Genomic DNA, 21,868 nt, shown 5'->3' on the forward strand with positions numbered 1-21,868 from the left:
TGCACTTTGCGCAAACCGGAACGAGTGTCGAGGTCTGTAAGGACAAGGTTAAACACGTGAGTGACAGTACACAACGGCTGTTCATACGGGAATGGTGGGGCAGAGATTGAAGCTAGGCTCCAGGATTCGATTCAGGCTTGATGTGGTAATGGAAGTGATTGAAACAAGCTATCGTTCTCGCAAATGCTGGCCGATGGAGCACCCGGAACGCCACTGGTAGGTTCGCATCGTCTGAGGAAGACAGTCTGGCTGAATAGTCGAATGTCGAAATATCCTGTCTCTCCCTCTGTAAGATCACCAAATGGTCATTTCAAGACAGTATAGCGATATAACCAGCGCCTTTCTCCGAAATCCTGTGCGAATCGAACCACAGTCGAGCCAAGGTAAGTCCTTGTTCGAATCCTCGAGTTACATATCTTCGCAATGTGGTGCCTTCATAATCCAGGTTTCTCCACCATCAAGAATTGGACCCACGGAGAAAGTGCTCACCAGGCAAATCCAACAAATCGCATATTACACTCGCTATCGCTGTCAGCCCCTCTGAATTCTCTACATTTCTCCAAAAATCCGAAGACGGTACGTATGTACCAGCATTCGACGCTGTTCGTGGTGAGGACGAAGGCGCGCCACTCGCTGTAGGTTTTGAAGACTTGGACTTGCCCTTCGACTTTTTCTTCGCTCCTCCTGGCATAATAGATATACTAAGAGTGCTTCAGAGATTCAACTGCAAGCTGGGAGTGCTGTAGGAGGAGAAATTCATATATAGCTGGTACGAAAGAGGTGTCGTCTTGAACATCCGAGACAAAGGAAGAGTGAAAGTGGCCCAGCCGCCAGCACAGCCACGTGGACGACTGTGTGGCACTTGTGTGGCACACCTGAACAAAATGTATCCGATAACTCAAGAACCGTTAGGGCTCAGTTCAGGATCGAGCGAGGGTAGGTGGAGAAGTACATGGTCGGAACTATATATGAGGGTAATCAGAGTAGCGTTACGCTTCGAGGCCAAACATTCTTCCTTTCTTCCAAACTTTTCGGAGCAATAGGGACAAAGTAAAACAAGGTGATCACTGTCACAGCGAGGCTTCCATCGTACTACGATTCCAAGGTTATACAGATCACTTCGCTCCATTCAGCCATGACGTTAGGTCCTCCGTGGACCGCTGCATATCATAGAAGGTGGGCCACATTAACATCAGGCTATACCCCCGTAATAGAATCTGTTTTCGTCGCCACGTACCTCGATCCATGCAGCCCTAGCCTTGATAGAGTCGAGAGCTTGTGCGAGAGCTTGACTATACTTGGATGTATCCTTATCCTGTATCATGATGCAAGCTCAGTCAAGGAAGAGACAAATAGGGATCTACACTAGAGCAACGCAACGGACCTTGAAGAACTCCTCGATATGTTGGACATCTTGCTTCGTAGACAGATTCTCATAGGAAGCCTACGTTTGCCACGCATACATAAATCAGAGCTATCGAGCTTCATAAGATACCCATCATGAAATTACCTGAACAAAATATCGCATCGTAAAGTTGCCTTCGAACCGCTTGTCCAACTGCATGTCACCGTCCCGCGTTCAATACAGGCCTCAGTACCCCATCATGAAGAACAAATAACGCAGAAAAGAGGAGGACGCACGATGTGATAATTTTCCTCGAAGAACCACATCAATTCCCTCCTGAACTTCGGATTGCCTTGTCCAATACCGAAGAGGAAGAACATCACGTCTTGATCTCTAGCTTTCATAGCGATCTCAAAAGTGCGGTCTATCAGTTCTTTGTCCTGCGTTGCACCTAGAGCGCGACTAGATGTAGAATATCAGCCAGCAGGACAGGTTTATCACAAGAAACATTGATTTATGGTCGGAAGAAAGCAGTCATGAACGCACATAGCCGCCGCTTGAACTGACGGCGTCTTCGGATTGTCATACAGCTTTGCAACGGCGTTGTACTCCTGTGAACCGCCGTATTGGATCGCCTGGTGCAAAGAACATATCCGCAATTCGACGCCACTTCGTCAAACACCAGTCGTTCGAGCATTATGAGTTTGGCTTACAATTTGGAATGTGATTTTCAGCAGGTCAGCAGGGATAGCATGGTCGTCATCGGTCTCCGCATACCTCGCGAAACGCTGCTGTAGCTCCTGTATCGTCCTGCATGTATTGTCGATAAAGAATCCCCAACAAGCTCGCCGTTAAAATTGTTAACATACCCAGGATCCTTAGCCAGCGCAGCCTGTTCAATTGCTCTAGTCCTCAGCTCACTGGTATCGGCATCATCCTGGTCGGAGTATTCAAAGCCGAGCTTCTTCACTAGCGGGACGTACAACTCCTAGAGCGTCAATCATGATGAACGTCAGTCAGTTTCTGCGGGTGTAACGATGAATGAGCTAGAATGAACCGACCCTTCGGAAAACGTTCAAGGCCTCCACAAGATCGGTGTTCTCCCACCACGTATCGACGACGTTCGAAAGATTCTGGGAAATGCCGTCCCATACCAAGACTGAAGAGCGAAAATTATTGAGCCATTCAGCCACATACGGAGGACCACGGTCCACATCACTATACACGTACATTCACGTTCGCTCCTTAAAATGTTGACCAATTCCAAGGCAGCACTGATCTTCAGGTGACCAGACTTCGCAAAGGCCATTGCATCATGCACTAATCCAATCCTGTCATTGAGAGAGAACGCAGATCCGATAGTCTTTGCAGCCTCGTGAGCGATCAATGACAGCCGTTGCGGGGTGTAGAGTACGCGGACTAATTTCGAGTTCAGAGTTAACCAGGTTATATATGAATGGTGATAAAGCTGAGAGATCGTAGACGTACAGACTCCAGGCGAATCCGCATTCAACTTCCAAGGCTTCCTGGTATCAACGTCGAACTCTGCCTCTCTTGTGTTCAAGATGATGCTTCTGTCAATAGTTAGCGTCCCATCGGCATTGGTCTTGAGCAAGCTCAGGGGGATCGTCCTGCAGACGTTGCAGAACGAGTATCAGAACGATGCCGTCGAAGGAAGCGGCATAGAACTCACCATATCGTCTCGTTATCCTTTGGCTCAGCAGGCCCGTCCTCAAGGAACCTATCTTGTCTGACTTTGATCTTCGTACCGTCCTCTGACTCTGAGACCGTAACCACGGGGAAGCCGATCTATGATCACGTCCTCGAGTGAGCGAAGTCTACGAAACTCCTCGGTCCTTTATCCCTGTGACAAACAAGACCTACCTTTGTGATCCAATTCTCCATGACTTTGCCTATATCGGTGCCTGAGGCTTGGCTGAGTCCTTCCCACAGATCAGCCGTCGTGCTATTCCCGTATAGGTGGCTCTTTAGATACAGGGAAACACCCTTGAGGAATTTTGGTTCGCCGACGTAGTATGAAAGCATACGAAGTACTATTTATCCGGCTCAGCCTGGAATCATGTACGCTTATACGGAAGATTGGGAAGAGATACGCACCGCTGGCCCCCTTTGCATACGACAAGTTGTCAAAGATCTTTCATAGTGGGAGATTGGTCATTATTCTTGTCAAAACCAGATGTAGAGCGCAGAAAAGCAAGGCTCATACCTGACCGATCTTGTTTGCATCTGGACAATCGACCTCGACAGGGTGCGAGGATAATTTGGCGTCAAGCCTGAGTGCTTTGTTGAGCTGGTTGGTGACAAATTCGGAGTCGACCTTCCACTCAGGGAATATCCTGGGGGCAGTTATACGAGTAATCATCAGCAGTCAGCACTGTAGTATAGAGACAGGAAGGTTAGCTCACTTATCGATTATGATATTTTGACCCATCTTTTGCGAACAGATCATCGGCATGGATTCAATGTAGGAGTTACACGCCACTTACCATTGTAGCAAAGCCTGTTCATTATCAGATCGACGCATGAACAGAGTTAGAGTCAGAGTAAATGCATATTCTCTTAGTATAGAACAGACCCTCGTTCAGCCAGAGATAGCTCCACCATTCCATTGTCGCGATGTTTCCGAACCACATATGCGCGACTTCATGACTCTGAATCCCAGCAACCCGTTTCTTCGTGGTGATGCCCGTACCGTTGGGATCGACGAGAAAGGCTGAAGTCCTACCGGTGATGAGTCCCTGGAGCGAGAGCCACACAACAGTCAGTCATTTGATAGATATTTCAGATAAACTTCGCAGAATGCTTACCCAGTTCTCCATCGCACCTGTCAGTATTTGAGAGTGAGGCAGTCAGCAAACAGTCCTATAATAACCTCTACTATATTGCCAAAGCCCGCTTACCTGCGTCAAAATCATTGGCTACCAATGTATCGAGCTTAGGCAGCGGATACTCCACGTCAAACACTTCTTCGTAAATCGGCATAACCCTCCTCTTCACATCCAGAGCAAATTGCGCCTGGTGAATCTTGTCTTCTGTAGTATACACTCTCAGCGGTCGAACCTTGCCGCTCAATGGGCTGGTATATGACGATTCGATGTACTTGAAGGGGCCGTTGGCATAGGCAAGGAGATATGTTGACATAGGCGGAGTTGTTTCGAATCGGGTAACGGTCCATTCTCCGCTTTCTACACCTGAGTAGAGGGCCTTTTCGAAATCGTCCACAAGCGCGGGGGTAGCGATAAACGAGGAAGTATCAATAGCGGGCATGTTTGACAGGCTGACAGTTCCAGTTTGAGAGATCATGGTGACCGCGAACGTCGCCTTGAGAAGGGGTTCGTCCCAGCAAGGAATGGCTTTACGAGCGTAAGTAGCCTGTAAAATTCACTCCATTCAGCGAAGGCATATATCAAGGTTCGATCAGAATAACCTCAAACTGGGTCAAAGAATATATTCCCTTGTCCCAGGTACTCTTGTAGTATCCAGTCATTCCTCCTTCGAGAACGCCAGTAAACCCTACCCGAAGGGTGGCGTTTGTACCAGCAGCAAGTGTGTCGGCAAACGAGTATGATACACGTTCCGTCTTGGAGTCATAGGCTTTGTTGGTGGGTTTCAGTGACTGCACGGAGCCATCAGAAGACGATAGGGCGAGAGCTGCGACTGAAAGAGAAAGGCTTTCGTTCGCGTTAAAAGTAATTGTGTTCGTGGGCTCGAGGATGTTTAGACTAGCTAACCGTCAGGCTTCTGCATGGTAATTCCAGAGTAGAGTACTCACTGTACGATAATTATCCCCTCGAAGACCTCTCTCTCTAGGTTAGTGCGGATAGTGACCTCATAGTGCTTTGGAAGGACATCCGTGGGCAGTCTGTATGTACTCGCTGGTAGAGTCTCGCTAGACATGGTCATGTGTGTGATGGTATCGATTTCTGAGCAATAGAACTCAACAAGGAAGTTTTCGCGGGTTGCAATCGAGAGACAAGAGACAGCGTTGTTCGTTGCCCCGTCGAAACGCTGGTACTTATGCGGACCTAGACGGCGTCTACTACTGATCATCTGGGCAGAGGGTTCGGGACACCCGAGATCCAGGGCCACAATCATTCTGACTCTTTATGCTGAAATGTGTAGGTCCATCGAGAGAACGGTGTGAAGAGGGAAAATGCACCTTGAGAAAGCATATCGTGACTCAAATTTGTTACCTCCAGTCAAGTGCGGAGCCGCGCATTCAGACGCGTCGAATGCAGGTAGGCCAATACTTATACCGAGTCCGGGACCTACAATGGCAGCATCTTGGACCTTAACATGTGCTCATATCCACTCATACCAGAGGCAGGGGTACGTTTGAGGGAGATAGGGTCGATGAACGCTCGAAAGAAACTCAAGACTTTGCAAAGGGGCGGATAGGCAGGTGGCACCATTGCGGCACATGCCGGCGGGCATTGAATCTGGGCCACATGCGTTTACATTTGTAAGTTGGCCGCTGCGTCGATGTGTTTTTTTATCGCTTTATTCTCGTTTGGCAGGACAAGATCCAAATTTAAACCAGGAGGCTCGTCTCACGTATTGTTATTTTTCGCGACGAGTAGCAAGACAACGCGTGGGTTCCTTGGTGCGTTCTACTCCACCGGTCGGTTACTATCCCCCAAGCCTGAATTGTGCTCAGATCAGGCCTTTCATACCGCGAGACATCGAAGGCGGTAGAACTTATTGAGTCATATCAGCTCAATTACCCATCCGTAGTGTGTAGACGGCTGCAGGTTCACAACCTCTCAACATGTTCAAGTTCGAGATGTAAGTGCTGTTCGCGGTGAACACTGAGGTACTATATCCACAGTTACCTCTTGATACTATGGGGTGGAAGGCTGTAGAGCTTCGTCAAAAAGAACAGAACGCTTGTCAGATAACCCGTGGACTCGAACGTACCGCGGCCACTCATAATCACACGAATACACGCCATGTATAGACCGCTCACACCCCACGCCCCAAGAACTCCTCGAATCGCTTAATACACAGTCTGCTGACTGGGAGGTACGTCTCTCGGCTCCCGCCGCCCCGACTATACATTCTACATTCCTTGAATGCTACTGTAACCGTCGCTATCCAATTCTCCTCCAACAAGAGCAGCATTGACCATGAATACCAACCTAACTACCGCGACCGCAGTGTCATCACATGCAGATGGTCCCGGAAGTGAGTCTCTCAATCATGGCAGTGAATCAGCGCTAAGATCTGGACGAGGAGGTAACTCGATGGGAGCTGCAGAACGAACTGGCAGAGGAGGTAGGGCCCGAGGTAGAGGCAGAGGTAGAGGCGGGGGCCCGAGTGTTATGGGTGTTGATGGTGAAGCAGTTAGAGGTTCCGGCCGCGGAAATGGTAGGGCAAGGGGTGGTCGTAGTATTAATCGGCGCGGACGTGGGAGGGGTGGGGGTGAACCCGAACAGCATACACAAGAGGGGTCGGAAATTGCAGGCAGTATTGGCCGAAGAGGTCGAGGTGGAGGCAACGGTCCAAATCGTGATGAGATAATTGAGACAACAGGAGCATTGGGTAGCGGTGGAAGAGGGGCTGATGGACCAGGCAGGGGGGGATTGCAGGGAAGTGTTATGGGCAGCGGACAAGGAGGACGAAGAGCAACGAGAGGGTTACCCCGGGGAGGTAGAGGTGGAGGCGGGTCAGATCGAGGTCGTGGTGGAGGGGTAGGTGAGGGTGGATCTGGTCGAGGCAGAGGCAGAGTCGGAAGCGGCGGATTAAGCGGCAGTGGCAGTGGACGAAGAGGTATAGGGAGAGGCAGGGGTAATGGACGTGGGGGTAGGGTTGGAGGTGGCGGAGTTGGTGGCGCGGGCGGCCAGCCAGGACGAGCTACACCCAATGCAATGGTGCTAACTGATTCGGACTCCGACGGAGAGGCATCAGACCACTCAGACTCCGACAGCGATGCCTGGGACGCTCGGGGGATCTTGGACGATATCGATACAGGCTTTGGAATTGCTCCCCAAGGAGGATTACTGGAGGTATCTGGCTATGGATCTGACTGACGACGAATGGGGATTAAAGGTAGTTTGTGCAGACATGGATCGGAAACAGGGAAACGTCTGTCGTAGTCACGATCAATGTATCACCCATTATAGGTAGAATTATATCAGGAGTTGTTGACAGGGTGTATCGCGCAAGGTGGGAGCCAAAACAAGGAGATCGTGTCGCAAAAGAAACTCGGCTAACGCTCTTGGCTTGCCCTAGAGAGAACAATCGGAGCGCCAAACCTTCGGATTACTTACACGATGCGGCAAGAATCATGCATGGCAGACCCGAACTGAGCAAATCACACAAACTCTTGTGACTGTCAGCGAGCTACAACTTCATGTGTGGAACTAGTTCAGGTAATGTATTATGGATTTGGCAGCAAGGGAATATGGTAGCAGGTGGCAGAAAGTCGTGGAAATATTACAAGCACAACACGGGCAGCAAGGTAAGTACATACCGATAGCAAATATAACGGAGCAGTGTTGCGGTTGTGTTGAGGACAGCAAGACACGTGGAGGAAGAACAAGAGAACAGTCATGGAACGAATAGGTTTATTTCTTACCCTTATGCTCTGCGATCAGCCGTATCCCAGCTGCCTTCATGGCCGAAGACCAATGATCGTTGTGGAGGTCCCAGCCATCGGAAGTCATTTTCTCTATTGAATGCAAGCCAAAATTGAGGAACAGGATGCCTTGGATGGAAACAGAAACACTTACCGTTTCCTTGGGGGAAGAGGTTGAAAACCTCTCCTTGAAGCGACAACTTCTTGATGGTATCCATAATCACCTTCACTACCTTATTATCTCCACGCGCCGCCGCACCAACTAAGATCTCCTTCCACATCCAGTTCAAGACATGGTCGATAGAGTCGCTATCCGCGTCGTATATCACATTGTTGTTGGTGTCCTTGAAACAGGTGCATGCCTCGTTGATGTCCGTGAACTCCGCGCTGTTTAAAAAGAGTTAGAGTAAGATAGTGCGCTACTGGGCCGAAGGAACTCACCGACTACTAGTACTACCCGCGCGATCGACGGTGCGGCAACAGAGAACAAGACATTTCCGAACCTCATCAACCTCGAACCCTTCTTGTGCACCCAAGGTCCAGAGGTGAGGAAGCCAACCCGCTAACTCCTGCAAGATATCCCTCATCATCTCTGCTTGCTCTTCATAACCGTCATGTGGGTCAGATTTGATATGACGTTGGAGCGCCTTCAACTGGTCATCGAGTGACGCTTTGTGCCCGTTGTAGTCGATTAGGTCCTTCTTCGCTTGGATGGCAGTAGAGTCGCCAGTAGGTACAAAGTCGATCGCAGTGAGGGCAGCAACGAGTTTGTCGCGGGAAGAAGGCGTATGAAACGAATCTAGGACGGGACCAAGATGCGCATCGAGCTTCTCGAGAAGTTGCACGGCAGTACAGTCCGTCGAGAGTGATCTGAGAATGGCGCTTGGGAGTTTGATATTTGCGGCTGACGACTAGATATATATTTTCAAGTCGGCCAACAGCTCTACCAAATGAGAGAAAGACTGGATGCGGAGAGCAAACCTTAGTTGTGGGTTTCCGCTTGGTTTTTGCGACGTCGGCCATGTCACTGATTGAGGTTAAGCCTATTCAAGCCGAGGGTTAAGGAGAAGTATCAAAGAGACACAAATGACGCGCGTACAGTTCGTAAGATCCTGGTTTTCGGTCGTCCTCCTCAGACCAGCGGGGCTTCAATGCTTCAAATGAACAACTAGCGTCCGAGGTTACGAGACAGATTCAGAGTTTTCACAGGTGAGAGCTCGAAGTGATGCAACAATAGAAAGCGCAGTATCCTTAGAGAAGGCCAGGCGAAGATAATGTCGCGTTCAAGTCGCGTCGTAAGACGTCGTAGAGGATAACTTGGGCTGAACCCGCGACGTGACCTGTGGTCAGGCCAGAGACTTGCCCTAAAGCAAACAAAAGATGCGCCATATCCTCGGGATGAGTGACGTCAGGCGGCAACCGAGTTGTGACCGAGCAACGACCGAGCGAACCTGTCGGTGTCAGAGTAAGTACCGGAAAACATCTACCGCTGATAGTCACAGAGAAGAAATGACCATTGAACGAGTTTTGTATTTGGTCAGCTAAGATGTAGTTCATCATGGGGAAGGCCGGGAGGCTGATATGGGCTGCAAATCGGTTGGCCAGCTTGAGAGGGAAATGGTCGTCGCGAATCCGAGAGGGATGTCGTGGAACAAACCCAAAACCCAAAACGGAAGTTCCCGGATTTCATTGGTGCGGGAGCGGGCCGAGACACGTGGACCCCGAGTTGGGAGTGTAATCCCGTCACGGTCATTTCAATTTCGTGGGTCCGATTTATCTTGAGGTCCTTGGGCATGCTGCTTGTTGCATCCTACCTGCTGAAAGATAGAAAGGTGGGATGTCATACTTTTTCACAGAGTAGATACTTACTTTTTTTTTTGTTTCGTCTCCGAGTCCCCTACATCAGGATTAAGTAGCCCATCTAGCAGTCGAGAGCTGATGAGCAACCTTGAGCAACTCCTATAGTAAGTCCACTTCCTCTGGATAATTAACTGGCGCGGTCTGTCGATAATGTCAACAGCCGATGAATTCGCCCATCGGAGGGACCAAGAGAGCCGTTTGAACTTTGAGTTCCATCGCCTACTACTTAGTAAGTTTCAAAAATGGGTGTTATGAGTTATACAATAGCATTCATCCGATGTTTGGAGAACCCGAAAGCGATTCCGACGAGCAGCAGGCAGGAATTATGGAGGAGATGCTAGATCTGATAGCGAACTGGCTACCCATTTATGGCAGCTAGGAGTCGAGGAGGAGTATACGGGTTTTGCCATTCTCTCCGGCCTTCGTTTTTGCACAAACACTCTGAGGGAGATGAAGTCCTGTGTTAGCAAGTAAGCCCGTCGCCTCCTTCATGGTACTGATAAGTACTAATGATGCGACTTATCCCTTACCAGCATCGACGTCTTCAGCCTCGACCATGACGATGTGCAAATCAAGAGTGCGCACGATGAGGTCGTTTGGGACGCTTCCACGGAGCGCATCGATTCTATAATGGACTGGGTGTGGCGGGACTTCCTCATCAGCACTCTCGCCCGAGACATCGATGATTTTGGCGAAGGCGTCTTACAAGAGACCAAGAACTGGGTTATATACAGTAAAATCATCTCTCTTATTCCTCGGGAAGGACGTAAGTGATCATGAAGCTTCTCCAAATGCATGCTTCAGTTCTCATTTGACAAACATAGGTACCGAAAGCCCCGAAGGCGTCCCGTATCAAGCAGATCATTGGAACCAAGACATGAAGGATGCAGCAGAGCGCCTTTTGAGGCTCGAAGGCGAACGCAACCAATAAGGATAGAAAGTCATGCCGATGCACGATCCCCGGTGTAGTCACTCTGACCTATACTCCACATCCGCTCTATCGTACCTTGTATTGACCGAAAGTTTGACGGCACAAAACCGCGAAGGGGCTTCACTGTACTATGTGATAACTACCCGGGGCTGCCGGTGCCCAAAATGTATGGATAATTGCATAATACAGAAGAGCGTAGGACATATCAAGGGAACAAAGTCAGAGTAAGTAAGATAAATCCAGCACATCGCGTCATGGTCAGCATGACTTCTAAAAGACCACCCCGCAGGAGAGACAACTTTGAATTTGGGCCCGTTGGGATATATAAGACACTAGAGTTCGTTACGTTGGGCGTGGATCGATGATTCATGCCCGGCCGCAATGTTCTTCGAGAAGACGACGTCCTGCGTCCTTCATGGCCTGAGTCCAATGGTCGTTATGGAGGTCCCATCCCTCCTTCGACGTTGATCCTAAGGACGCAAAGAACGTCAACGTCAACGAATATTTCTGACACCACAGAGCTAGACACGACTCACTGCCTTCAGTAGGGAACAGGTCGAGAACCTCGGAGGTGAGTCCGAAGTCCTTCATGCTTTTCAGAATGGCTTTGACTTCGGTAGTCTGTCCCCGCGCAGCAGAACTAACAAGGAGCTCTTTCCATACCCAATTGACCACGCATTCGATAGGATCATCGGCATCGTAAATGTTATCGTCCTCATCTTCGTCATCGTCTCCGTTGTCCTCGCTATTGTAGTCCTTCTCCCTCCGAAAAGGGTAGGTATCGTACCAGACCTCGGAGAATTCAGAACTGACAGCGTGTTAGTGTGACCCTCCATTACTATATACTGCCGAAAGTGAATTGTCAATAGATAACTCACCGGCTGCCGCAGTTAATAGCGTCTTGTATCGAATCTGTGCATAGTTCGAGGGATTCTCGAACGCGATTCACCTCACATCCGTCCTCTACGCCGATCTCCCATAGCTCCGGTAGCCATTCTGCGATGTCTTGTTTGATCTCGTGCATGCTTTCCCCTTGCTCTTCGTATCCCCCTTTCCAATTGGCTCGAACATCCTCATTCAGGTCTCGCAGATACCCGTTAAGAGCGGTGTAGTGAGTATCATATGCGATAGAAGCGAGTATGATAGCTTTGTCGGCCACCGGGGCCGTTTCGTATCTCACGGACTGGAGAGCTGCGGCGACCTTCTCGCGTTCAGCGGAAGAGGCAAGCGAGTCGAGGACGGGTCCAAGGTGTCTATTGAGGTTATCAAGAAGGAAGTCTGTCGTGCATGTGGTCGGAAGAGATTGAAGAACGACGCTCGGAACCATGGTACTCCCACCTGTTGTCTAGAAGGCATAAACCGAGGTAAGAAGGACTACTTATAACACGAAAAAAAAAAATCAGCAAAGAAGATAGGATTACTACGTACTTTGGAGTCTGCTGGGATGGAGGTTTGGACCGACGACATGGTGCTGGACGGAAGGGATCTGTGTTGAGCGAGAGCTAGGAGTGGCAGTGTGTTCGAAGGCAGAACAGTGGATCCTACTAGTTGAGTTGCGCACCCATCCCCTTTTTATGAGCGAGCTGAAGGGCAAAGGAAGACAGAAGGAGATACGATCTTGGGAGACATCACCGTGTAGATCCTTGATCTCTTTCACCCTTTCAATGTACATCCACAGTCAGATCCGCGATCTCTTTCAATGTACATCCGGAATTACATTCTTGATCTCTTTCAACGCACATCGGGAGTTAGATCAAATGTTCGGGAACTTCCTGTAGGCGCATGTATCGCACAAAGGCGTACAAAGACTGAAAGGAACCAAAGCACCGCCTCGCAACTCTTTCATCACCAGATACAGCCTGCATAACGATATTATCTTGTCATAAGAGAGCAATACAAGGAAAAGAGTCATACCGATGTTCGAGACTCAAAAGAATCAAAGCAATATAAGGTTAAGAAAAAAGGACAACCGCAAAGAGATACGCGATGATAAAAAGAAAACAAAGGCAAATGGTGGTTCTCGAGGCGTGGGAAAGGAAAGAATGGATCAAACCGTGTTGTAGGCGTTGGCCATCTCACGAGCCGCATGCTTTTTGTACTCCCTAAAGATTATGACACGAGGGTAAGCCTCCTTCATGTCTTCCGACCAATGATCGTTGTGAAGTTCGTGGTGGCCACTAGCCATCGCCTCTGTAATTCCAATAACTGGTCAGAGGACGCGTGAGGTGATATAGCCGGTGAAAGGTGACCTACTGCCTGGAGCGGGGAGCAGATCATAAACGGCGTCTGTGATGGTCAAAGAGTCGATGGTGTCTAGAATGGACGCCACCAGATCATCATGACCTCGAGCTGACGAGCTGACCAAAAGCTCCTTCCACACCCAGTCAATGACACGTTCGATGGACTCGTGGGGTGCAACATAATAGACCTGGGAACCATGGGAATCGGAGAACTGGATCGCCTTATGCTGAGCATCTGCGAATTCGAACCTGGGCGAGACACACCGACCATATCAGCACACCAAGTATACGCCAACCAACGTGACAGAGGGTAGCATAGCACTTACCGGCTCCCGCACTCCTTGATGCATCGTACGGTGTGTGAGCATAAGTAAAGACACTCCTGGACGAGATCCATTTCAAAACCGTCCTGAGCTCCAAGGGTCCACAACGTCGGCAACCACTCCGCGATCTCGTCTGCCAACTGACGCATCATAAGCGACTGCTCGCGCCATCCATCCTTCCAGCTCTCCCGAACGTTATTCTCCAGCTCTCGCAGACCATCTCCCAGCGAGCGTTCATGCCTCTCGAAGTCAATCTTCCCAACGTTGACGTGCCTCTCGGCCACGAGATCGCTCCGATTCTTAACGGTCTTGAGAGCGGCGACTATCTTTGCGCGTTCGGAATCAGAGGAGAGCGCATCCAGAACGGGGCTAAGATATTTGTTGAGTTCTTGGAGGAGATAGTCGGCAGTGCATCCGGTTGGGAGCGATTTGAAGATGGTACTGGGTAGAGGTTTACCGGTTCTCAAAATCTATCGAAAGATTTGTCAGAAAGGGGTCAGTGAAAAGCCTACGAAGGAGATAGACTAACTTCGTCTTGGGCTTGAGCTTTAGTAGTGTAAGAGTTGTGTAAAGAAGGCATGGTCCGGAACGTAGATGCAAGTATACCAAGAAGGACCGAGGAGCGAGAGAGGAAGTGAAGTGTCGAGATGATGTCGAGATGAGACGACCAGGTTGCTTATATGCTCGAGCTAACGACAAACAACACGTGGTAGACACAAAGACGACACGAACCGGCACGCGACGCGTTTGTGTCCAATATTAGCTGCAGTCCTGGTGGCACCTCGCGTCAATACGCAGTCTTGGTGCTGAGCATCGACCTTTCGTAGTCCAAAGGCAAGCCAGAACGGAGAGCTGGGAGATAGGCTTCATTAATGATCGAAAACAGCCTAAATCAACAACCTGGCAACGCCACACCATATGCCATGCGCAACCAGTAGATTCTACAGCTGCCTGACGACGAACATCCAAACGCTGCATCGATTAGTGATACAATGGCCATTCACCGGATATTGAATAAAGTCCATGCTCCTTTGAATCACAAAGCCAAGAAGTCATCCTCCTCTTCCACGAGCAGGTCCAAGAAGCGGAAGAATGAAGCCGTTGGGAAACCAACAACGTTGTTGTAGTCGCCTTCGACCTTGCGGATTAGCATGCCCCCGAGACCCTATGGATAAAGAGGACAATGAGATCCTGCGCGTAGACCAACAAATAGATCCATTGAGATCTGAAATACCTGGATGGCAAACCCGCCGGCACGATCAAGACCTTCCCCACAGTCGGCGTAGGCCTCGAGCAGGTACGTTGGGTTGTCCGAGAAGAAGACAAGGGTTCGCTCCTCGATAGATCTTTATGTGCCCATAAGGAGTGTACCTTGCTGTAATAAGAGTAGAAATCCTCACCTCATCGCGTATCCGGGGGAGGTCAAGATCGGGTATACTATCGTGACGCGTCCCTCCGTCAGCTCCCATTCGCACGGTGCCAACAATAGAGTTGACTCACTGACGGTAACCCCTGTTACAACCTCACAGACACTACCGTTCAAGTCCAGCAACATCCTTAGACAGTCCGCTTTGTTGTCCGGCTTCTCTAGCAGCTCCTGCCGCGTGTGTGGCAGCTCGGAATATGAGGTTTGTGTAGTGGACGGTTGTGCATGTGTGAGCACGACAGTATCGGCTCCGATTACTAGGTCAGGCCCGTCGTCTGGGTTTTCTGTCTGTCCTGGCGCGATTGTGATGAAACTCAATAACGCACATGAGAGCATTGAGCAAGTCGACGCACAACGAGTCTCTCGTAGACCTCTACTGCCTTGTGCGTTGCGGTGGCTACAGGATACTCATGGATATCTTCGAAATCGTGTGGGTTCAGATCTTCTTCGAACTTGGAGGGTATTGTTTCGGGAACCAGACCCTATAACGCATCATGTCAGTATACGATGACCTGTGGAGTAAAACCTGTACACACGAAGGTTTCCAGAAGCTCCTTGCGACGAGGACTCCCGGATGCAAGAACGACGCGCTTCCCGTGTAGTTTATTCAGTCCTGGTATACGAAGGGCTTTGGGCAGAACCGCCGGGGTTCTTTTCTCAGACATTCTTTCAGTTATTCTAGGAAGTACGAGTCACGGTAGATAAAGTCTAGCGAAAGCCTTGGATGATGATTGTGGAGGATGGTTGAGCGTTGTGTGTGGGAGCCGTTGCAGGGTGGCGTCGCCACGACTTCCTGGGATCTGCCTTCGGTTTTCTCACGGTGGTGCCATCTTTCTGGCCGCCGCTCTGCTTTGGCCCTGCTCCAGTTTCTAGTTCTATCCTGTTCGGTTATCTGATACACTACTGACCATGGGCGATTTTAGGTTATTTATTCTTCTCCTATCATTGTTTTTAGCAAAGGCGTTCAGCTGAAAGACGCCTCCCATCCTTTACTTCAACCGAATTGGAGGCGAGCAGGTTTCGTTGCCAGATGTTGGCCAGATGGGATCACAGCACGTGAATGTGCAGATTACCGCCAATCTAAGGTCAACCCGCAGCCCACGAAGCGTTATGCCAATAGCAGTATGGTTTTATGTATATCAACGCAAAAATTTTGACCAGGGCAGCTACATGTTTTGAAGTAGTGTCATCATCGCTCTTAGGTTCTTCTCCGCGCTCTGACAGAATTTCAGAATAATCTTTACCGATATTTTTGGCCAGATGTTGCGTACCTTTCCTTCAGAGGTAGTCCTCTTTGACTTCATCGAACAACCTGTACGTCTCGTTCTCGAAACGAATCGCGTAGTGGCACTCTTGAGCACCGATGCCCACTCCCTTGACCCTTAGCACATGGCCGTCGTATTCAGAGCCGAATTCCTTTCCGCCTATTGAGATCAACAGGTCAATGTGAGCAGATGAAGTAAAAGAAACTCTGCAGGAACTACTTACCATCACAAGCTTGGTTCATCAATCCGCCTGCCACATCGAACCCTTTTTGCGACCCCCCTCTGGCCGCCGCCATAGCCGTCACTGTACCAACCAGCATGCTAGCTGACCCCGCTGCACATGCGCCCGCTATCTGGCCTGCTTTCTCCGTGCCTTCGTCATCTGTGAACGGTTTTCCACCACTTGCTTCACGAACTTCCACGGCATAGACGAGGCTGGGCATGTTCTCTCGAGTCCAAATCGTCCCGGTCATGATGTTGTTCCCGTATGACAACGGGAGACCAGTGAAAGCGACGTGGATCGTTTTGCCGGTATCGTTTTTGACGTGGACGTGCGGCATTGTTGGTAGTAAATTGACTGGTAGTCTTCAAGTATGGAACGGGTCGAGAGGAGGGGCTGTGATCGTTCTCGCGACAGTGATGGTCTGCCTATATACCCGTCTCCTCAATGGGTTTGACAAACGGGTCCTCTCCCTATTACAGTGGCGTGTATACAAGGACCATCATCTTGTGGATAAATCTGTTCTAAAAGTACTAAGTGCGTCATTCTCGAATTGTCCGCAGGATGTATCCACCGGATAACGAGGAAATGATCTCTTTGCCTCGGGAAACTGTACGTGTCTGAGTTCCACTTCGACAGATTCTTGTGGCGTCTACGTATACGCATCGCAGTGTCACTCTAGGTCACACGCTACTGAACAAGTACCTGACTTCCTTGCGCAAGTCATGAACAATATACAGACGAAAGCTTTGTGGGTTGTGGTGAGTCGGTCTAGCGGCTTATTATTTTCTAGTAGAAACTTCAATGACAAGACTCACGATCTTCCCGGAATTCCGCCAGCGCAAACAGGCAGGAGATGAGTCTCAAGGCTCGTCTTGTAGGATATAGCGACACGAAAGGGAGGTTGCAGAAACCTGGCCATCCCAAGCTCCGGAGAAATGTCTGTGCATCGTGTTAAAATCAAGATATAATGCACGGGAACAGAGTTCCAAGTCCAAGGAGATGCGTCGATGCTCATAACTTTGGAGTACTCTTCTCGGGCAGCTTGATATCCTCGTACGGTAACTCCAAGAACCACCACATGTAGTGAAACCTATTCAACATCTCCAACTCAGCAAGCGTCCAAAACACGCGATCATTTGGTTTTCATCGCATCTATCAGACCTACCTATCGCTTCCAAAGAACGGTTCTTCCACGCCCTTCAGATTCCTCACCCAAAACCAAGGTGCTCCAAATGCGCCACAATCAAGCACTCGCTGCGTGTTGTCCAGCAACTTCTGTTTCCACTCCGGGTTTCCTGTAGCATCCATGATCTGCTTTACCTCGGTTTCAGAGAAGTTCTCGGAGAGCGTTTTCACTAAGAGATCAGGTTTGGATATATCTTCGCCCAAGATCCACAGGTGGTGCCACAGTGAGAGGAAGGCAGTCTCATATTTCTCGTGGGGATAGTTCGCCTTGATATAAACCATAGCTCGTTGAGGCTGCATCCAATAAGCAATCACAACGGACGAAAAGATCAGTACTTTATAACCCAAAGATACTAAGCAAGAATAAAAAGGAGGGATACTCGCCAAAAGGGAAACAATTGGGAAGCATTCTGGCGTCCGAAGGTCGGGAACACCGAAATAGTTACGAGCACGAACAGAATCGTACTGTGAATATTTGCTCTTCGCAGGAAGTGTCCAGGGAGGCTTATTTCCTGAGCCTGCGTTGACTCCACCGAGAAATATCGGGTGAAACCTCAGAACGTTACAAGGTTGGCAAGTGAAAGTTAGCCAACAAGGTCGCTGTCTCGGGCGCCAGTGAGGCGGAGATGCTGGAGACTTACTCAACCTCGATGTCGTATGAAGCAAGGGCCTTCCGGTTCTTGAGAAGATATAAGATGGCATAGTAGGAATAGGGTGATACTGTGGAGTAGACCAATGTAGCTGGGTCAACACAAAACCGACATGTTCAACACTCTGCCAGTGCTCGGAATTAGGTCGTACCACAGTCCAGGAAAGCGTCAATTTTGCCTTTTGCCATGCTTACAATGACGCCAAAGTTATGTTGGATGGTGTCAAAGACAAGTTGGCTGGGAGCAGGAGGGTAGAACGTCCAACGGTCGAGGACGGATCATGGGCGTGCGGTCAGGACGAAGCGCCTTTCCCAAGGTGCAATTTCACGTGCCTGAGCCGCACTGTGGCCCAAATGTGAACTGGACTGACGGCTTATTGCTGTCAAAAATGAGAGAAGAGCTGACTCCAAAGACAGCACCGTACCAAGAATACTGACACGTCAATTTTAAACCAGAGTCAAACCAGAGTGGAACTCTGCAATTATGCCGTTGTGCCACCCCCAACCCACCCCCGGTGGGGAAGATCTCGGAAGATGCCGCCCAACATTTCAGCGGCGTTTCATGAGTTGGTTCTTGTGTCTCCACCGCCATTTCCTCAGTGTCACAGGTGGCAACGTTTTGCAGCTCTTGCCCGTACCTAGTGGTACGGCCTGAAGGGCGCTAGCTACTCACTATTTGTGTCTCCGGTACGCATGATTTAAATAAATACTGTCACGACGCCATCCGTCGTTTGCCCCTAATTCTTTGAAGGAAACTATACTAGTGATTGACCACCGCTTTCCACATCGTCCCCTGGACCCGGGCTTCTTGACCGAGCCCGAGAACTCTTACATCTTTGGCCCATCACAAGGTAAGACACGCAGCTTTCGGCGACAAGTGCACCGGCATCATCTATAACCGGTCATCGCAGACGCTCTACTTTAGTACTGTACTTGAGGTTATCGCCTTCCTCCTCTTGAGACTTTGCTACTAACTCCCCTTCAGGTCAAAATTGCAGTCCAACCCACACTTTCTTCCACACAATGAACCCCTCCTCCCAACCTGTCGCACTTGTAATCGGTGCTTCCCGCGGCATTGGTCGCCAGGTCGCGGTCGACCTTGCAAAAGCAGGTTATGCCACAGCGGTAGCTGCCAAATCAACTTCCGATGCGTATAAAACCGACCCATTCCCTCCTGGGCCTAATTCTTCCAGCAGCACAATCAATACTGTGGAGAGAGAGATAAAGGAGTCGGGCGGTGAGGCGTTTGCTGTCACCGTGAACACGAGAGATCCTGAGAGCGTGAGGCGCGGTGTGGACGCTGTTGTGGCGGTAAGTCATCTCACCCGGACTCGGCCAACTTACAGCGATTACTGATGGCAAACTTTGTTCAACTTTATACAGAAATATGGTCGCCTCGACGTCATCGTCTACAACAGTGGCGCAATCTGGTGGGCCTCCGTCGAGAACTCACCTTTCAAACGCTTTCAGCTCATGCAGCAAGTCAACATCGAAGGTCTCTATGCCACCGTTCAGGCATCCCTCCCCCATTTCAAAGCTCAAAACTGGACCGGTCGCATCATAGTCGTCTCTCCGCCCATATATAGCCGCTTCTTCCGTGGCAAGACCGCGTATGCCGTGGGAAAGATTGGAATGAGCGTGCTAGTGAAGGGCTTGGCGATGGATTGGGAGCGAGAGGAAAAGAGAAACATGGCTATCTGTGCGATTTGGCCTGCGGCGGCGATTGAGAGTGCGGCAACTGTAAGGGAGACTGAGTCGAATACTCAGATGGCAGAGAATCTGCGGAAACCGGTCAGACTCTCCTTTCGATTTCTTTTTCTCATACAATAGTTTAGGCTGACATGCTATCTGTTCGGTATCAGACCATCTATAGCGATGCCATCCTCGCGATGCTACGCGCCCCCACATCCATCGTCAATGGCCAATTATTTCTCGACGAAGACTTCCTGCGCGAGCACTGCGGAGTTACAGACTTCACCAAGTACTCTCTTATTCCTGGGTCGACACCCAGACGCATCATGCCTGCTAAGCTGCCAGACCTGAGGGTCGCGGAGCAGGATGACGAAGGCGATCGTATGGACAGCGCGAAGCTTAGGGCTTCGAAATTGTAGAATGCTGCAAGTTCTGCTTGGATTTGAAGGCATAGTCATGGTGAACGAGATCATGTCTAGTATCGAGCTTCAGCGGATGTGTCCCGTATGGGCATGTACCTTTACAATTTATTTGTTTCTGGATTGAAGCACGCGCAACATGGTGTCAACATGGTGTCCTGCGTTCCGCATACATCCGTTCCCCCGAATAATGCTAAACGCATTAACGGGAGGGAATCTCGAGAAGTTGGGGGATGGACGATTTGTGTGACGTCCTCGTGTCCTAGCTCGGGGAAGATGAAGGGAAGCATTGCGGGTGACTGTGGGAGACGTTAATTGGGAGCCAGCGGGGTGCTTTGGTGCTCCGCGGCATCTCCTCGAGCGTTGAAATATATGTGTCAGGCAAAGCTCCACGATCGGGAGAGCACGACTATATGGCGTGTTTGGCCTGGGAATGCTAGGTCATCACGGATGTTTTCGAATTCATCGTATTCGTCTGTCGGCATTATGGAGTCCAAAAGCTCCATAGACGAGCCTGCACCAAGCAGGCTATTCTACACACGCATAGCTCTAATAATATCAACGATTGGACATCGTAAGGCAGTCGCACCGACTCATCATACGTGCCAGGAATATTTGCAGACAACAATTATACTAATAAATATAACATTCGGGTGGCACAACTGATGTCTACGCTCCCATCGAACTCTCCCACCGTTCGTTATCTACAGCTGCTGCTGCACCGTGTGCCAGGTGCCCTTGTATGGAGGTGGGTAGACTGAACGATGACTCCGACTACCTTCCTGCCAGCCGCTGAATTGCGCGTATTCTCTGTCGATGCGTCTCATTCATGACTGCACTTATCTATCTAGCGTTCTGTTTATAACCAATCTGATGAACATTGTGTTGCTATTCGTGAGTTCTTGGTTCTGTCACTTCTCACCCAATCTTCGACGAGGACTGACGATCGTCGCCTTGGTTTTCAACACCAGACGGCTGCAGTGAGTCTGGGTCGCGGTCATAAGGTTCCCCTCTCTCATCAGTCTTTCGCCCCGTGGCCGGGAGTATAGTAAATGTGTGAATTTATGCTCTCTCCATCTCCGGTTGATCTCCCTCTCAATCACCCCCATCCAATAATCCCCAATAAACACCAATCACCCTTCCAACCTCCCTAGGTTTTCCGTCATCCTCGTCGGTCGAATGATGACCAACATCCGAGTTCAATACCACAAGATGGAAGACGTTCGGGCTCGAGCGCTCGAGCTATCCAACCTCACCACTGGTTCTATAGAATTCTCGAATCAAGATGCCATCGTTCGGGCTCAGGACATGCGGGTGGCCACACTTTTGATAGGCTAGATCATGGTCACGCTGACTCCCCGAATAGCTCTAGAGCAAGAGGCAAAAGAAGATGGCTCCCTGAGGACGAGGACGATTGCGAGGACCAACATGGAGGCAGGCGCTACCGCTGTCGAGGGATGGAGTGATTCACGGCTTGGATCGTCGTGTGGTGGGAAGGTCTGTTTGTAACTGGTAGTGCTGGCGCTCGGAGCTCGAATGAGAGAGGTGCGAGCTGGGGAAGTCACTGGTCGGTCGATGGCCATGGCATTGTATTTGTTGACATCGAGCACAGATAGAACACATCAACGACGAATCGCTACCTACGTCTTCAAAGTATCCAGTTGTGTGCACTTACTGAAGGCTATGTTGTAGCATCCTGTAGCATCCTCTCA

At 49.9% G+C, this 21,868-nt stretch overlaps 10 protein-coding genes across 10 annotated transcripts; 3 read left to right on the top strand and 7 right to left on the bottom strand.

Annotated features, from left to right (window-relative positions):
- Positions 1-977: 977 nt before the first annotated feature.
- STEHIDRAFT_136758 (leucyl aminopeptidase) lies at positions 978-5,263 on the bottom strand (the record flags this gene model as incomplete). The annotated part of the gene is made up of 22 exons (XM_007299601.1): positions 978-1,160; positions 1,238-1,315; positions 1,385-1,444; positions 1,511-1,558; positions 1,642-1,807; positions 1,892-1,980; positions 2,059-2,155; positions 2,215-2,333; positions 2,407-2,504; positions 2,576-2,764; positions 2,834-2,976; positions 3,039-3,154; positions 3,230-3,399; positions 3,464-3,500; positions 3,573-3,702; positions 3,772-3,797; positions 3,853-3,866; positions 3,942-4,104; positions 4,174-4,190; positions 4,267-4,738; positions 4,794-5,088; positions 5,139-5,263. 22 exons carry the CDS (start codon positions 5,261-5,263, stop codon positions 1,116-1,118), a joined length of 2,697 nt encoding a protein of 898 aa, XP_007299663.1. The 3' UTR covers positions 978-1,115.
- A 399-nt stretch (positions 5,264-5,662) lies between these two features.
- STEHIDRAFT_107500 (uncharacterized protein) lies at positions 5,663-7,395 on the top strand (the record flags this gene model as incomplete). Its single annotated transcript, XM_007299602.1, has 10 exons — positions 5,663-5,695; positions 5,755-5,828; positions 5,884-5,969; positions 6,029-6,099; positions 6,195-6,279; positions 6,324-6,388; positions 6,524-6,550; positions 6,623-6,865; positions 6,899-7,056; positions 7,086-7,395. 10 exons carry the CDS (start codon positions 5,663-5,665, stop codon positions 7,393-7,395), a joined length of 1,152 nt encoding a protein of 383 aa, XP_007299664.1.
- A 333-nt stretch (positions 7,396-7,728) lies between these two features.
- On the bottom strand, positions 7,729-8,966 carry STEHIDRAFT_165275 (uncharacterized protein; the record flags this gene model as incomplete). The annotated part of the gene is made up of 4 exons (XM_007299603.1): positions 7,729-8,036; positions 8,098-8,330; positions 8,385-8,854; positions 8,925-8,966. The coding sequence occupies 4 exons, from the start codon at positions 8,964-8,966 to the stop codon at positions 7,933-7,935; spliced, it is 849 nt and encodes a 282-aa protein (XP_007299665.1). The 3' UTR covers positions 7,729-7,932.
- A 1,287-nt stretch (positions 8,967-10,253) lies between these two features.
- Positions 10,254-10,734, top strand: STEHIDRAFT_127849 (uncharacterized protein; the record flags this gene model as incomplete). The annotated part of the gene is made up of 3 exons (XM_007299604.1): positions 10,254-10,273; positions 10,337-10,569; positions 10,628-10,734. The coding sequence occupies 3 exons, from the start codon at positions 10,254-10,256 to the stop codon at positions 10,732-10,734; spliced, it is 360 nt and encodes a 119-aa protein (XP_007299666.1).
- Positions 10,735-11,100: 366 nt separating this feature from the next.
- Positions 11,101-12,201, bottom strand: STEHIDRAFT_152463 (uncharacterized protein; the record flags this gene model as incomplete). Its single annotated transcript, XM_007299606.1, has 4 exons — positions 11,101-11,204; positions 11,271-11,542; positions 11,613-12,079; positions 12,163-12,201. 4 exons carry the CDS (start codon positions 12,199-12,201, stop codon positions 11,101-11,103), a joined length of 882 nt encoding a protein of 293 aa, XP_007299668.1.
- Positions 12,202-12,781: 580 nt separating this feature from the next.
- STEHIDRAFT_152464 (uncharacterized protein) lies at positions 12,782-13,877 on the bottom strand (the record flags this gene model as incomplete). Its single annotated transcript, XM_007299607.1, has 4 exons — positions 12,782-12,924; positions 12,988-13,223; positions 13,301-13,767; positions 13,827-13,877. 4 exons carry the CDS (start codon positions 13,875-13,877, stop codon positions 12,782-12,784), a joined length of 897 nt encoding a protein of 298 aa, XP_007299669.1.
- Positions 13,878-14,152: 275 nt separating this feature from the next.
- On the bottom strand, positions 14,153-15,477 carry STEHIDRAFT_118022 (Maf/Ham1). Its single transcript, XM_007299608.1, has 6 exons — positions 15,260-15,477; positions 15,077-15,205; positions 14,798-15,011; positions 14,698-14,734; positions 14,532-14,643; positions 14,153-14,462 (listed from the first exon to the last, which is right to left on the bottom strand). Exons 1-6 carry the CDS (start codon positions 15,386-15,388, stop codon positions 14,334-14,336), a joined length of 750 nt encoding a protein of 249 aa, XP_007299670.1. The 5' UTR covers positions 15,389-15,477; the 3' UTR covers positions 14,153-14,333.
- A 524-nt stretch (positions 15,478-16,001) lies between these two features.
- STEHIDRAFT_152466 (uncharacterized protein) lies at positions 16,002-16,548 on the bottom strand (the record flags this gene model as incomplete). Its single annotated transcript, XM_007299609.1, has 2 exons — positions 16,002-16,147; positions 16,212-16,548. The coding sequence occupies 2 exons, from the start codon at positions 16,546-16,548 to the stop codon at positions 16,002-16,004; spliced, it is 483 nt and encodes a 160-aa protein (XP_007299671.1).
- A 476-nt stretch (positions 16,549-17,024) lies between these two features.
- STEHIDRAFT_165278 (DSBA family oxidoreductase) lies at positions 17,025-18,284 on the bottom strand. The gene is made up of 5 exons (XM_007299611.1): positions 18,198-18,284; positions 18,038-18,116; positions 17,781-17,949; positions 17,377-17,690; positions 17,025-17,301 (listed from the first exon to the last, which is right to left on the bottom strand). The coding sequence occupies exons 1-5, from the start codon at positions 18,232-18,234 to the stop codon at positions 17,223-17,225; spliced, it is 678 nt and encodes a 225-aa protein (XP_007299673.1). The 5' UTR covers positions 18,235-18,284; the 3' UTR covers positions 17,025-17,222.
- A 784-nt stretch (positions 18,285-19,068) lies between these two features.
- On the top strand, positions 19,069-20,156 carry STEHIDRAFT_152468 (short chain dehydrogenase family protein; the record flags this gene model as incomplete). The annotated part of the gene is made up of 3 exons (XM_007299612.1): positions 19,069-19,356; positions 19,429-19,836; positions 19,908-20,156. The coding sequence occupies 3 exons, from the start codon at positions 19,069-19,071 to the stop codon at positions 20,154-20,156; spliced, it is 945 nt and encodes a 314-aa protein (XP_007299674.1).
- Positions 20,157-21,868: the final 1,712 nt, after the last annotated feature.

Source organism: Stereum hirsutum, assembly GCF_000264905.1.
Source record: "Stereum hirsutum FP-91666 SS1 unplaced genomic scaffold STEHIscaffold_2, whole genome shotgun sequence".
NCBI classification, from domain to species: Eukaryota; Fungi; Basidiomycota; class Agaricomycetes; order Russulales; family Stereaceae; genus Stereum; species Stereum hirsutum.

Excerpts from the sequence above, each read along its gene's own strand:
- STEHIDRAFT_118022 (XM_007299608.1), bottom strand. The coding sequence starts at position 15,388 with ATGTCTGAGAAAAGAACCCCGGCGGTTCTGCCCAAAGCCCTTCGTATA. Across the intron at positions 15,206-15,259 it reads AGGAGCTTCTGGAAACCTTC|GGTCTGGTTCCCGAAACAAT; the intron begins GTGTGTACAGGT and ends GATGCGTTATAG. Across the intron at positions 15,012-15,076 it reads AGGTCTACGAGAGACTCGTT|ACAGAAAACCCAGACGACGG; the intron begins GTGCGTCGACTT and ends GCGCCAGGACAG.
- STEHIDRAFT_165278 (XM_007299611.1), bottom strand. The coding sequence starts at position 18,234 with ATGGCAAAAGGCAAAATTGACGCTTTCCTGGACTGTG. Across the intron at positions 18,117-18,197 it reads TGACGCTTTCCTGGACTGTG|TATCACCCTATTCCTACTAT; the intron begins GTACGACCTAAT and ends TCTACTCCACAG. Across the intron at positions 17,950-18,037 it reads TCATACGACATCGAGGTTGA|GTTTCACCCGATATTTCTCG; the intron begins GTAAGTCTCCAG and ends TAACGTTCTGAG.